The sequence below is a fragment of the Micropterus dolomieu genome, linkage group LG19 (genome assembly GCF_021292245.1).
Source record: "Micropterus dolomieu isolate WLL.071019.BEF.003 ecotype Adirondacks linkage group LG19, ASM2129224v1, whole genome shotgun sequence".
NCBI classification, from domain to species: domain Eukaryota; kingdom Metazoa; phylum Chordata; class Actinopteri; order Centrarchiformes; family Centrarchidae; genus Micropterus; species Micropterus dolomieu.
Window position 1 is genome coordinate 21,347,827 of NC_060168.1, and position 13,344 is coordinate 21,361,170.

General features: G+C 38.8%; 2 protein-coding genes and 1 long non-coding RNA gene across 4 annotated transcripts in view; 2 read left to right on the plus strand and 1 right to left on the minus strand.

Moving 5' to 3' along the window:
- Window positions 1-3,084, minus strand: part of LOC123957258 — a 10,963-nt gene extending 7,879 nt beyond the window's left edge. Inside the window, exons 1-2 of one of the 2 annotated variants that reach the window (XR_006821768.1) lie at window positions 2,994-3,084; window positions 2,567-2,705 (exon numbers count right to left, since the gene is read on the minus strand). This is a non-coding gene — a long non-coding RNA (uncharacterized LOC123957258). The other variant, XR_006821767.1, reaches the window with a different exon arrangement.
- mvda (mevalonate (diphospho) decarboxylase a) lies at window positions 1,937-8,070 on the plus strand. The gene is made up of 10 exons (XM_046029919.1): window positions 1,937-2,129; window positions 2,334-2,404; window positions 4,670-4,784; window positions 4,888-5,034; window positions 5,263-5,462; window positions 5,692-5,766; window positions 6,087-6,305; window positions 6,786-6,901; window positions 7,109-7,217; window positions 7,593-8,070. The coding sequence occupies exons 1-10, from the start codon at window positions 2,054-2,056 to the stop codon at window positions 7,671-7,673; spliced, it is 1,209 nt and encodes a 402-aa protein (XP_045885875.1). The 5' UTR covers window positions 1,937-2,053; the 3' UTR covers window positions 7,674-8,070.
- A 573-nt stretch (window positions 8,071-8,643) lies between these two features.
- On the plus strand, window positions 8,644-11,631 carry LOC123957252 (cytochrome b-245 light chain). The gene is made up of 6 exons (XM_046029928.1): window positions 8,644-8,823; window positions 9,214-9,283; window positions 9,856-9,930; window positions 10,033-10,116; window positions 10,237-10,318; window positions 10,731-11,631. The coding sequence occupies exons 1-6, from the start codon at window positions 8,766-8,768 to the stop codon at window positions 10,920-10,922; spliced, it is 561 nt and encodes a 186-aa protein (XP_045885884.1). The 5' UTR covers window positions 8,644-8,765; the 3' UTR covers window positions 10,923-11,631.
- The last annotated feature ends 1,713 nt before the right edge of the window (window positions 11,632-13,344 follow it).

The window sequence follows — 13,344 nt, forward strand, 5'->3', positions numbered from 1 at the left end:
CTGGAATCTGCATACCAAGAGGGAAGAGCAGCAAAGTGGAGTTGACATTGTGGCATAAGTGGTGGGGGGTAGAACACACACACACACACACACACACACACACACACACACACACACACACACACACAGACACAGTCAAATAAAGTGTTCTTTTGCAATCTCTTCTCAGTCAAGTTGCTGTGAATTTGCACTGCTTGTGTTATACCCCTGACAGCTCATGGCACTGTTTGGCTCCTCTACTTCCTCTCAGTAGTTACTCATTTTTTTTTCTTTATTTTCACCATGCTTGATTTCTGTTCTTCAATCACAAGAAACTAGATGAAACGTACTGCTGCATTTTATTTAGACTGTTCTTTGAATACAGTACACTTGTCTTATTTAGGGACAGTCTTCCATTTGCTTCGGATGGTGAATTTGGATATTTTCTTTTTGCTTACATGTATCTTAAAGGTTTACATAAAAATTCCAAAAAAGCCTTAAATGTTTGTTTTTTTCCTAGTGAAGCATTTCTAAAATGATCAGTTATTATGAAGAAGCGGTTTCCATTTTTGTTTTTTACACAGATTGTGTTCCATTGGGTCAAGGAACACAATTATCATGTTTGAAGGAACAGAGCTTAGCAGCATCATTACACTGTGTCTCACCACCATAGGAAACAGTTGACTTACTGTTTCTTTAAGGATGATTGACTTTTTGCTGAATAAACAATTTCAAATTTCTTTTTTTTTTTTTTTCAGAAACTAGAGTTAACAGATTCTCAAATGTATCCGACTACTTTTAAAATAAAAAGCATGAAGGAGGAACGTGATTTAAATTTTTTATTTGTAAGAAATGCTCTGTCAAGTCTAATAACAGTGCAGCTAATAAGCAAGCTTTCTTTCCACAGTCAACATGTAGTATTGAGCCACAGTCGAATAACCAATGGAAACACTTTTATAACTGTTAGCCCTGCAGTTAGCAGGGCTTTACAGTCAGGCATTCGTTTTTACAAACACTACAGCTTAGTGATACTAAGGTCTACACTTTATCATTGAGTTGCACTTTTGTTTTCCTGTGTTGCCAGGTGGAAGAGGATAAACATCTAATTCTACAAGGAAAAAGAGTTACTACTGTAGATGGCTAAAGGGTTTGCTTATCACCATTGGTGGAAGGAGTTTTCAGATCGTTCATTTAAATAAAACTAACCATACAGGTGTAAAAATGCTCAATGTCAAAGTCCTGAATTTAAACAGTAAAGGTACCCAAGTACTATCCACAACATGTACTTTTAAGTATCTAAAGTAGGCTCATTATGCAGGCAGAATGGCTACTGTCATTGTTAAACTAAATTAGAATATTTATATTAATGCATTATTCAATTCAATTTTTCTTATATAGCGCCAAATCACAACAGTTTTCTCATAGAAGCAGCACTTTAATGTTTTAATTGGTCATGCTAATTTTAACTGCTTTATACTGTAGTTGTGTCATCAAATATGTTGTGAATAACAAGTATAAGTGTTAAATAAATGTATTGGAGCCATAAGTACGATTTGCCTCTGGCGTGTAACTTAGTGGGATTTGGAAAGAATGGAAATATTCAGTACCTCAAATTTGTACATAAGTACAGTACTTTTCAACACTATCACACTATTTTTTTTCCACTTGTACTTACCTTAATACAGCTTTAGATATACAGTTAGATTAGTATACAAATTCTGTATAGATTTGAATCAACGCTACCCCAACAAACAGAGGTACGCAGAGCTCGAGTCCTGCTGTGGGAGGGTCTCTGTCCTTACACCATTTTCGCACGACTGTGGTCAGATGATCTGTCATTGGCTACTCCGGCTGCTTCGTGAAAACTGCGCGGCTCTGATTGGTGGCGGGGTTTGCCACATGCTCAACACCAACCAATCGAGAGAGACCTCGAGGTAAAGTACGGTTGAGTTGGAAGGTTGACTATAGTTAGCTTAAACGTTACCTGCTAAACACGGGAGGAGCCTCGTACAGTGTGTTTCAGGATATTAAGGCACAGTTTTATCAATGCAATCATCGGTTAACATATACAGCTATGCCTGAGGATAGTATGGACAAGCCCAACATAGTTACATGTACTGCTCCGGTGAACATAGCTGTCATCAAATACTGTAAGTATCGACTTAAGTTATGTTTAGTCTCCAGTAAACTATATTTTATCTAATCTACAATACAAAAAATGTGTTTCTTGTATGGTGAATAGATTCATGCTTCACTGAATACTTAGTGTCGAGCATATGCAGATTGTTTCATTGTTATTATTCTGATAATAGTGTCACCTCAGTTACACTCTGTTTTTAAAACTTACTTTTCAGGGGGCAAGAGAAATGAAGAATTAATTCTACCCATTAACTCATCTCTGAGCGTTACTTTGCATCAAGACCAGGTAAGAGTTAACAGCATTCTCATGAATATTGTAGGAAAACAGTCAGCTTTCTCAAGTGTTCCTGCCCCGAGCTGCTCCAGTGAGCCAACGTTTTCCTGCCATCACATTAAAAACTTCATAAATAAAAGTGTAAAAGAGGCAAAGGGTGTAACTGTTACTCACACTAGGCGATCCGTACCGTGCCCGAGCACGTTTAAACCCCAAAGTCCTGTTCGTTTGACCAGTGTGATCGCTCCTGCACGATACGCCTGTAGCGTGATCGCTAACGGTGCCCGAGCACGGAACCCCGACACAAACTCCACTGTGCCGTGAGAGAGAGAGAGAGAGAGCACTTTGTTTCCCAATTAAGTGCAGCGTTTCCCACAGAATGACAGTCGGTATTGACTTCCAGCGATGTACAGCGTGATTATCTCGACAACCCAGCAGTGAACTAACGTTAAAATAGCTCTCCTTATTAGCTAGGCTTCTTACAAGTTTGCTAATAACTTTTTTAAAGGTCGCTCTCCGACATCGACAGTTGTGTTGGACAGATTTGTGCAGCAGTGTTCATGAGACAGAGACAGACAAGGTGCTGCACGAATAGGCTTACCTTAATATGCGCAGCACTCTGCGAATTTAAATAGGCCTAGTAAGAAAAAATCACATAATATGTGGCGGGCCGCCACAAACAAGTGTGTGGGAATCACCGACTTAACATCCGGCTCGAATGGTTAGGCGCAATGTGGGTTAGGTACAAGTCAACCGGGCCTAGTGTGAGTACGCCCTAATGCTTGTCAGCGCATGCTTGTGTTTACTCGTAGGCAATGTTGGGCAAGTTACTCAGAAATTGTAATATATTACTAGTTACTTATTACTCCTTAAAAAAGTAATATTATTACTTATTACTGGGTGATAAAAGTAACTACTCACGTTACTATATTACTTCCAGTGTTTCCCACAGAATGACAGTGGGGGGGGGGTGGGGGTGTTCACGAGAGAGAGAGAGAAAGAGGGAGCGAGCCGAGCCAGGAGGTGCTGCACGAATATATGCTCCTCAATACAGCTAAAAAATTATTTTAAATATGCCTGGTAAAAATTTGGAAAATCAGTATGTGGCGGTCAGCGTTGATAATTGCCCACAGTATTGGCTAATTATGGGTTTTCACTACCACCCCCCTTCACCCCCAAACAAAGCAGTGTTCCCCGACCTTTTAACTAAGATCATATCCATAACAGCAGCAAGGAGTGTGGTATTTACAGAGCATATAGCCTAGGCCTAACGTTTCTACGTATGTAAATCCCGACTTTTAAACAGCGGTTTTTATGCACAGTATTCAGTAGTTACAAAACGTTACATTAACGCCAGTCTCTCCCGACGAGTCAGAGCATCAGTGGCAGTAGCTGCCTGAGTTTCTTTCTATAAGTTTCACGTTGCTGTGCTGCTTCTGCAGATGCTTCAATAAATCAGATGTAGAAATGTTCGTGGTTGAAAGCTTTTTGCTGCTCGCACAGAGTTTACTATAGACGACAATGTTCTTTGCATCTTAGACTGTGACACAATAATGGTAGCAGCTACTTACAGCGGTGGAAAGAACGCCTCTCCCCCTCGCTCTCCATGCTTCCTTTAGTGTTTGGCTATCAGCGGACATTAACAACAAAGTCCGGTGCCGCTGAGCTGTCGCACAGTCGTGGTAATAATATTACCGTTTTAGAAAAGTAATTAGTTACACTACTTAGTTACTGGGAAAAGAAATATTATTACAGTAACTAGTTAGTAGTAACGCCTTACTGCCCAACATTGCTGGTAGGCTAGTTTCAGTTTGGATGGTCAGTTTTGAAATATTTATTCACTTGTTGTTCACTTATTCTGCATGCTGAACTGGCAAAACTATGTACAAGATTTGTAGCAGAAATGGCATTATCAAACTCCTTCTGTCATGCACCCCCCCATTAGCAAAAAACAAACGTTCATGCCCCCCCCCCCACCCCAGAAAAAGTGGATTGAATTTTTATCAATCATTGACAATACAGATTTAGGTTAGCAAAATAGCCACTGCATTAGAATATGGTGTCAGCATTTGTTTTGTGGTTGCTGAAAAATATTTATTTGATTCCAATTATAGAAAATATTGCCCTTGTGTTGAATTGTGCCGGGATGATGGATAACATAAATGGTTTCATATATGATTTGCAGCTATCTTGAGGCTAAATTTTTAAGATCTGGTGTTGTATAAGTGACAAGTACAATTTGATCTACATCTGTTTTGTCTTCCTCTTCCTGTCAAGCTTAAAACAACAACAACAGTTGCAACCAGCAGATCATTTCAGGAAGATCGAATATGGCTCAATGGTAAAGAGGAGGACATAACCCATCCAAGACTACAGTCCTGTCTTAGAGAAAGTGAGTCCTGGCCCTGTTTTTTTTTACTATTAAAAGATAGAGGACAAAAACTGGGAGTTAGAGAGAGTGCAGGCCACGCTCATTTTTCTGTTTCTGTATGTAGTTCGCCGATTAGCAAGGAAGAGACGTAAGGATGGGGAACCCGGTTTGGATTCAACTGGTTTGTCTCACAAAGTCCACATCTGCTCTGTTAACAACTTCCCCACTGCTGCCGGGCTTGCCTCCTCAGCTGCTGGATTCGCTTGTCTAGGTGAGAGTGTGTTTGTAAGTTCTATTTCAATACATGACCGAAATTACACTGATTTTGTATTTTTTTTTTTTGATAGCTCAACAGCATAGAATAAGAAAGGTTCAAACTATTTTATGTTGCCTGAATGTGCCCATTCTCCAGTATGCAGTGTCCATCTCCTATTTGATATATCTTCTTTTAACCTACTTTCCGCTTTTTCGTCCTTACTTTTTCATCCCTGTATTGCAGTTTACACCCTGGCCCGGGTGTTTGGCGTAGAGGGGGAGTTGTCTGAGATTGCTCGACAAGGCTCAGGTAGCGCTTGCCGGAGTATGTATGGAGGATTTGTCCAGTGGATCATGGGAAAGAAAGATGACGGCAAGGACAGTGTAGCCCAGCAGGTGGAGCCAGAGACCCACTGGCCTGAGCTCAGAATCCTTGTACTAGTGGTAGGTCAGTTTGTGTGCGTTTGAGACTGAAAGTGACAAAATAAGACATCTGTGTCATTGTGGCATTTGTGCTCTATGGTGAAAGTCACATACTTGATTTCTTACTTTTATAAATGACAAATCTGTTGTGTAACATGTGGAGCCAGTGCCTGGACTAGAGCACAAAATGCACCCTTTGATTGAAAACAGTAAAAGTTATATCAGGCTTAATTAATGCACTTTGTCACAGGCCAGTGCAGAGAGGAAGCCAGTGGGCAGCACCTCTGGTATGCAAACCAGTGTACAAACAAGCTGTCTTTTAAAGGTAATGTTCATATTCTTTATTATTATTTTACATTTGAATATATTTTTGTCGGTTTTGTATTTTACAAGTATAATATTTGATCTGAAGGGCTTTATCTTTCTAAAGTTTTTACCAATTATGGCTATTGTTATGCACCAAAATACCAAAGCTAATTCTTTGTATGTAAACCTATTTTGCAGTAACAATGATTCTGATTCTATTCAGTCTCAAACTCACATTATTCAGTGTACAGTACTGTTAAATGTGAAGATTATGTTCATTTAGACATTAAAAATGTATTGTTACTGTGTGTGTGTGTGTGTGTGTGTGTGTGTGTGTAGCACCGAGCTGCGTCTGTCGCCCCAGGCCGGATGGTAAAGATGATTGAAGCGGTGCGGAGAAAGGACTTTGCTGCATTTGCTGAACTAACCATGAAGGACAGTAACCAGTTCCATGCCACCTGCCTTGATACGTACCCTCCCATCTTCTACCTCAACAGTGTGTCTCAACAGGTTATCAATTTGGTGCATCGGTATAATTCACACTACGGGGAGACAAGGGTGAGCAACTTTACGCCTCTTTTCAACGAAAGAGCAGAATGCTTTCTATGTATAAGTGCTGTTGGTGTAGTGTGTTAACCCAGTGTGTACTGCATTATTACTGTCACTCAACGATAACACAACTCTGACAATAAAAGAAAGTAAAATAATTGTGAAATGTGTTGAGAAATGGTCACATCAGTTATGTGGAATATTTGATGTGCAGTTAATCAAGCTAAAACATGTAAACTACAAATTTACTTTAAAAGTTCTTCAGATCATTTGTCTCTGGCAGTCTTCTAATTATAAATGTACTCCATGTATATTTGTAGTCACCTTACTTTTGCATCACTGCTGTCAGTCTACTGTCAGACATTTGCCTCAGTTCATGCAGCTGAATTTCTGAGATGGTGTAATGAAGATGTGAAACCTTTCAAACTGGGGAACAGAAAGACTCTCTCTCTTTGAATGACTGGTCACAGTCTGTTTGTTTCCCTTCAGTTGGCCTACACATTTGATGCAGGACCCAACGCTGTGATCTTCACTCTACAGCACCATGTTCCTGAGTTTGTTCAGGTGGTTCAACATTTCTTTCCCCCAGAGACCAACGGAGGACAGTGAGTTGACAGTTACCAGACGTAATTAGCTTCAGGGCGTAGCCCTCTGCAAAATATTACTCACATACACACTAAGTAATTCATCTAAAAATATCATTTATATACACAATGATAGGTGGGTGGGTTTTTTTTGGGTTCCAAGTAAGCTGTTTTACAGAGTTTGCCTATTTGAAATGAGTCTATGAATGTTTCTTTCCTTCTCTGCAGGTTTATTAAGGGCCTTCCAGTCAACTCTGCTGCTCTAACTGAGGAGCTGAAACAGGCTATTGGTCTAGAGCCCATGCCAAAGGGAATAAGCTACATTATTAGTACCAAGGTACACACACAAGGCTGAACAATAAACAGTACAGAAGAATGATGATGTCAATTGTCAGATTGCGAGACAAGTTTAGATTCGTGTCCACATTTCCTTTTACATAACTTTGTGTTGCACTTCTTCAGTTGAAAATTGTGGCACCATTCGTCATATGCAGTAGTTCCTCTGCTTTAATGATGTTACGTTCAGCGTCTTGGCCCTTAAATGTTGTATTAAACTGCACTCTTTATTAAATAGCAGTCTTTATTTAGGTTTGATTTAATTAGAACATGGTTTTAAATTAGATGCATTTCTAGATGTTAACACTCAGACACACTTGCAGAGGATGAGTCAGTGACATGATGACAAAAGATATTTTCTTGTTTTGTGTTCAAGGCTGGACCAGGCCCTTGTGTTGTGGAGGATCCCACTCAGCATCTACTTGGATCTAATGGGTTGCCGAAGAAAACTGAGTGACGCCACGCAGCCCTAATCGGACAAAGTTCCTCTGAGCAATAATGAAGCCAATTCAGGAGAGATGAATCATCATTAATCATTATGTAACTAGGTTTTTACAAATCACAGCAACACCAGTCACCTCCCTTAACATTGTGGACGCTAAAATGTCTTCTTTAATTATCAAACTGTAGTGGTGTGTTTCTCCCCATCTCTTTTTCACTCATTATTCCTGTATGATCCTGTATAGCGCTCTTGATTTCTCAGTATCTCCATATAGAATCTGTTTCAGAGGTAAATGACTAACAGGACTTTAATTGTTTTTATTTTCATCTTGTGAAAACACAGTTTCAGCCCTACAGTACATACTGGAGTTATATCAATGTCTGTAACAATAAATAAAATATATTTTAGTCAATATAATTGTTTCTTTTGCTTATTGCCATTTCCAGATTCAACTTTGATTTAGTACTTTTTTTGTCAGGGTCACGTCCAAAGGAAGGAAACAAAAATAATCAGGTTTGAGTTGACTCTGAAGACATAAAAAGGCTCATTTCTATGTGGCACCATTCCCCAAACCTCTCCCTTGTCCTGCATGATTTAGATCTCTAAATTGATTGATTGAAATGATCGACTCTGTATGAACTCCTGAAGCTGCTTGAGAACAAGCTAATTATTTTAATCAGCTTTGTTGGAGCAGGGACAGCTCTAAAATATGCAAGACAAGAAGGTAGTCTACTCCAGAAGCGGTTTGGAAACGCTGCTTTATGGATATGAATCAGACGTCTTTCAAGTGGTTTGTTTATAAACGAAATAACCTCATGAAGACAGAGTTTATCAAGATCTGTATATGAAATTCATGAACTCCACCTGGATGTTTGATCATTAGGCCTACTCTTACCTGGTGGGCGTGATTTGTTAGCCCCTCCCCTCGCGTTGCAGTCCTACACTGTTCGGAAATGACGACGAATAAGCCCTGCCCCTAAAACTAACACATCTGCTACACACCTCACATCCCGTAAGCTGTATACACACGCTTCCTTGTAGAAACAGCCAAAAGTCGCTCTCTGGAGAGTCACGGCCGTTTGCAGAGGGACAGTTTAGGTGAACGCAATGGGGAAAATAGAGTGGGCAATGTGGGCCAATGAGCAGGCTCTGGCGTCGGGACTCAGTGAGTATAAACACTTTTTGTGAGGAAAAAAGCTGGCCATTTTCTGAGTTTCACAGAGATGAGTGTCTGATTAATTTACATGAGCAGTTTAATTCAAATAAAATATTTTCACAGGAAATTGTGTTTTTTTTGCTGCGTGAACCAGCGTGCTGATTGAGTAAATTAAGTAGGCTAAAGTAGTTTTAAAAAAAAGTTAAATACTTATTGATTTTATTACAACATAATATTAAATCCTTTTAAAAATAATTCCGGCCTGCCTTAATTAGAAATTAAACTGCATTTCAGTCAATTCCATGCCCCAATCGCCACCGGCTTGCATCTGAGTGTGGTCATAAAAGGTGTATTGTTTGTTAAAAGTTTAAATTTTATCTTCCTGTTTCCTTGTTTCAGTTCTCCTCACTGGAGGCATTGTGGGGGTTGCTGGACAGTTCAGAGGCTGGCAGTTTGCTGCTTATGCAGTGTATCCTTTATAGAAAATCTAAAGAAGTAACACTCAAGTTGTCTCTTTTTTGAAAATGTTCAACATCCAGTTCCCAGTGGCCCTCTTCAAAGATCTACTGTCATGAATGTGAATTGTCTTTACCACAACTGATGTCTGTGCACAAATCACAAACCTAAAAGCTCTGATGTGATTTAGGTGACTAAAAAGTAGTGGAGTTTGAGTAAATTAAAGCAGTATTTATTTATTTTTACAGTGGCACAGAACATAAGTGTTTACACCCAGTTTAGTTGCTCTGTGTACATGAGGTTGATAGAAGCTGAAAGACTGTCTTTAGGCGTAACACATTTGGTACATTACACAGTAGGCTGAGCACAATGCTATTATAAGGCTTTATTTTGTACCGTATTAAGCGTTTATTCATATATAATCAATCTTTTGGAGTGTTCACTTCCATTTAGATATATGAATCATGATAGTTTTTCATCTGGCATTCTTACCACGTTCTGCATATTCTTACATATTCTTTGTACCATAGTTACTATATGACTTAGTGAACTTTGTAAGATGAAACAGCCTTGACAGATAACTAGCGCTGCTGGGGTGTTTGTGTGTCTACTTGAGTACCCCAGAAGCAAGAGGTCCAAGGGCACTAGTATGGAAAGAACGTAAGTGAGGTCATTTTCATATAATATTAATTATTTTATTGGACAAGTTCTGTGATCGCTAGTGAAGCTTATTGCTCACTCATATGACTTTCTTTCCCTCAGGGGCCAGTACTGCTTCACTGTGTGTGTCAAATCCTTTGGCCCATTGACTAGGAACTACTATGTCAGAGCATTTCTACATGCTGCGTGAGTTCACTAAATCTTTCCTTGGCTGGACAGCATTCCTGTCATTCCCAATCAGTCTCTCAAACAAAAGACTTGTCATTGTAGTCTCTCCACTTCAAAATCCCTTTCTGCCTTTCTTAGACTTTGTGTACCTGGAGGTTTTATGCTCGCTACTGTCCTCGGATGTGTCTGCCTCGGCATTGCCAGCCTCATCTACCTTGTGGTAAGTTGGTAGCTTTTACCACATTCATACAGTATAGCGGGTTGAATCAGTTTAAGTTCCTAGATGAGGCAGGAAGTGGCCAGTTGGCGGAAACAAGGAAATGCTAACAAAGAGAGGTTTCATGACGGATACATCTGTTAAGACATGGCCCTGTAGTTATGAAATCTGACCAGTCTGGGGTGTGCCTGAGTTCTTCAATAGCACTATAGATGCGGTGCCCAAAGATAGAAAGCTTTCCAGGATGCACCTTTTATCTAATTATGCATACAACTGCAAGTGTACAGAATAAGGACCTCTGCTACTGATCTTCCCATTATTGTTGCAATTTGAGCTAAAGATCTCAAGCATGCTTAACTTGATCTTACACAACCCAACCATTACTGACTTGTATTCCTTGTCATCTTCTTTCTAGGCTGCTATCCGAGGTGAACACTGGGAGCCCATTCTTCCAAGAAAGGAGACCCGAACGCCAGTTGGAGAGAGCATCAAGAATCCTCCTCAGAATCCCCCACCAAGACCTCCTCCAGAGATGCGCAGGAAACGGGTAGAGGACCTGGAGGGAGCAGCCTATGACAACCCCATCTCTGTCACTGCCAACGAGTAACCAAACCAGTACCCTGACCTCTGTATCCCTTCACCTGTCTGCCGGAGATCTTTGATCAGTTAAATCCATCAAAACCAGTCACAGGGGGACAACACCAGATTGTCTGATTCTGGAAATAATGAGTAGTTTTCAGGAAGTTTAGTGAAGATAATGACTGGACTACAGGTTGGGTCCGTACCTTCATACCTCAGCCTGCATATAGAAACATGTTGTATTGAGAATTCAGAGGATGGGTGCAGTCAATGTGATATTTTACTTTTGAAGAGAAATCATGCCACAGGAGGTAAATGTTAATGCTAGATGTTAAGTGGCAACCACTAAATATTATTAAATATAAAGTCAAAAGACTGGGTGATGTTTTTTTTTTTATACCAACTACCATGTATTTTAAGCTGTGGTGCATCCACTGAATTGTGTTGCCATACATAGATCTCAGAATATATTGTATTATGTACTTACTCTCGGTTCTTAACCCCTGTGTATTTGTGTATTTCTTGAAGTCAACTGATCAAAATACTGTAGGACTACTACATTTTGTGTCTGTACTTTGACGTCTTGTAAATCCTTGTGAATCCTGATGTGTCTTGTGTTTGTGCTTTCATATGTCTTGTAGTTTAAAAGTTTTCTATTGAAATTATTTTAAGTTATGACATTTGCAACTTCCTCCTTTCGCAAACACACAGAATTTCAATATACCAGAATCTCCCTTCCTCGTCTCGTTTCTTTTTCACATGGTTTGTCACAATGCCATTCTTTGTGGGCTTAAGATGGGAAGATGATGTTAGATAAATACATCTGCTTTCATTGCTTGTTGTCAAAGACATTGTGCTGTGGTGTCGATCTTTTCCTGATATTTCAAGGTTATCTTTTTGTTAAGCAGCTTGAGTCTGTGTGGAAACCACAGAGGTAGAATGGAACTTCCTTTTAACTTACTTTTAGGTTTGTGGGGCTGTAATATGTGAGACACACCAACAATGTACAGTACTAATTGGATTTACATATCATTGTATATTAATGCCTCTGATGAATACTTCTAAGTTACATTCCTGTACTGTCTTACTTATGTACAATCTGTTAGGGTTTTTTTATTTTTGTTTTTATTTTTTTTATTTTTTTTTACCAATAATCAACCTAAGATGTCATTTTCTAAATTGAGTGTATTTTCCGAGGGGGGGTCCATTAACATGTACAGACTGGAGCGATGTTTTCACACAATCCCCTCAACCTGTCCTACTTGCTGTACAAAGCTTTTCCATTATTTCACCTGGTGCTTTATCTTAAATGAATCACAGCCACTGCATGGGTCTAAGAAAGTTAGTTTTCTTTCTGATCCTTGATTAGAAGAGTTAAGTTTATGATATGATAATGGTGATGATAGAATAGCATGCATACCTTTATCTTTATTAAAGGGAATTAGTGAAGGCAAAAATAGCATATTTTCAATATTTTAGAGACCCCACAAAATTTCACAAATTAGGTTTTTAGGGGAGCTTCCCCTGGCTACCCTGAAGTTCACACCAAGTTCATTCCAATGAAATAGGCCTTCTGAAGAATTGCCCATCAGGTTCAGGCAGTTTTACTCAGGTTATGCTGCCGCCTCCTGCTGCATGAGAGAACTACAAACACACTGAATTGATTTGAAACAGTGTTGCATTGAGTTTTAGGCAAATTTAACTTTGTTAAAACATTTAAAAACAATCGAGTCCAATACGAATTTCAATGAGATACAATATCAAGAAATAGCCTATTTAGAAACATAGAAACAAATATATTTTGAAATAACTTATTACTAACTAATATTAACTAATATTTGTCCTAATTTGTCAAATGTGAAATTAAATTATAACGTTTCTTAGAACTTGATGGATATATAGAAATACCTTTTTTTTTTTTTTTTTTACAAATAGAAATAAAATAAATCTGTGATCAGAGGGATATGATAAATTAACAAGACAGAGGCTAGGACACTGTAGGTTTATAGGTGCTATAAAATCAACCAACTGGGCTACGCAAATATAAACTAAACAGGTAGTCTTGAGACCATGGAGTGCTTTGTTTAAGAGGTTTTTCAAATCCAGGTGATTTCTTTCTTTCTTTCTTTCTTTCTTTCTTGTTTGGTGAGTGACATAGTTACAGGTCCTAAATCCAAGGACATGGTCATACTTATACCTTCTGTTATTATTTGCTTATGATCTACCAATTTCTTACATTGCATGTTTCATACTATGCATACTGTTTGTCAAACTGAATAGTTTAGTATTTGGCTCTAGAGAAAATACTTTTTAAAAACAAAACATTTGGCTAACATTTACACATTTACAGAGATGTTGATCAATGTGATTGAATCCTGTAAAAATAAAAAAATATTCTCCTTAAAAGGAATTAATAGTTATTTATTGATACAGTTTGTTCAAGATAAAGA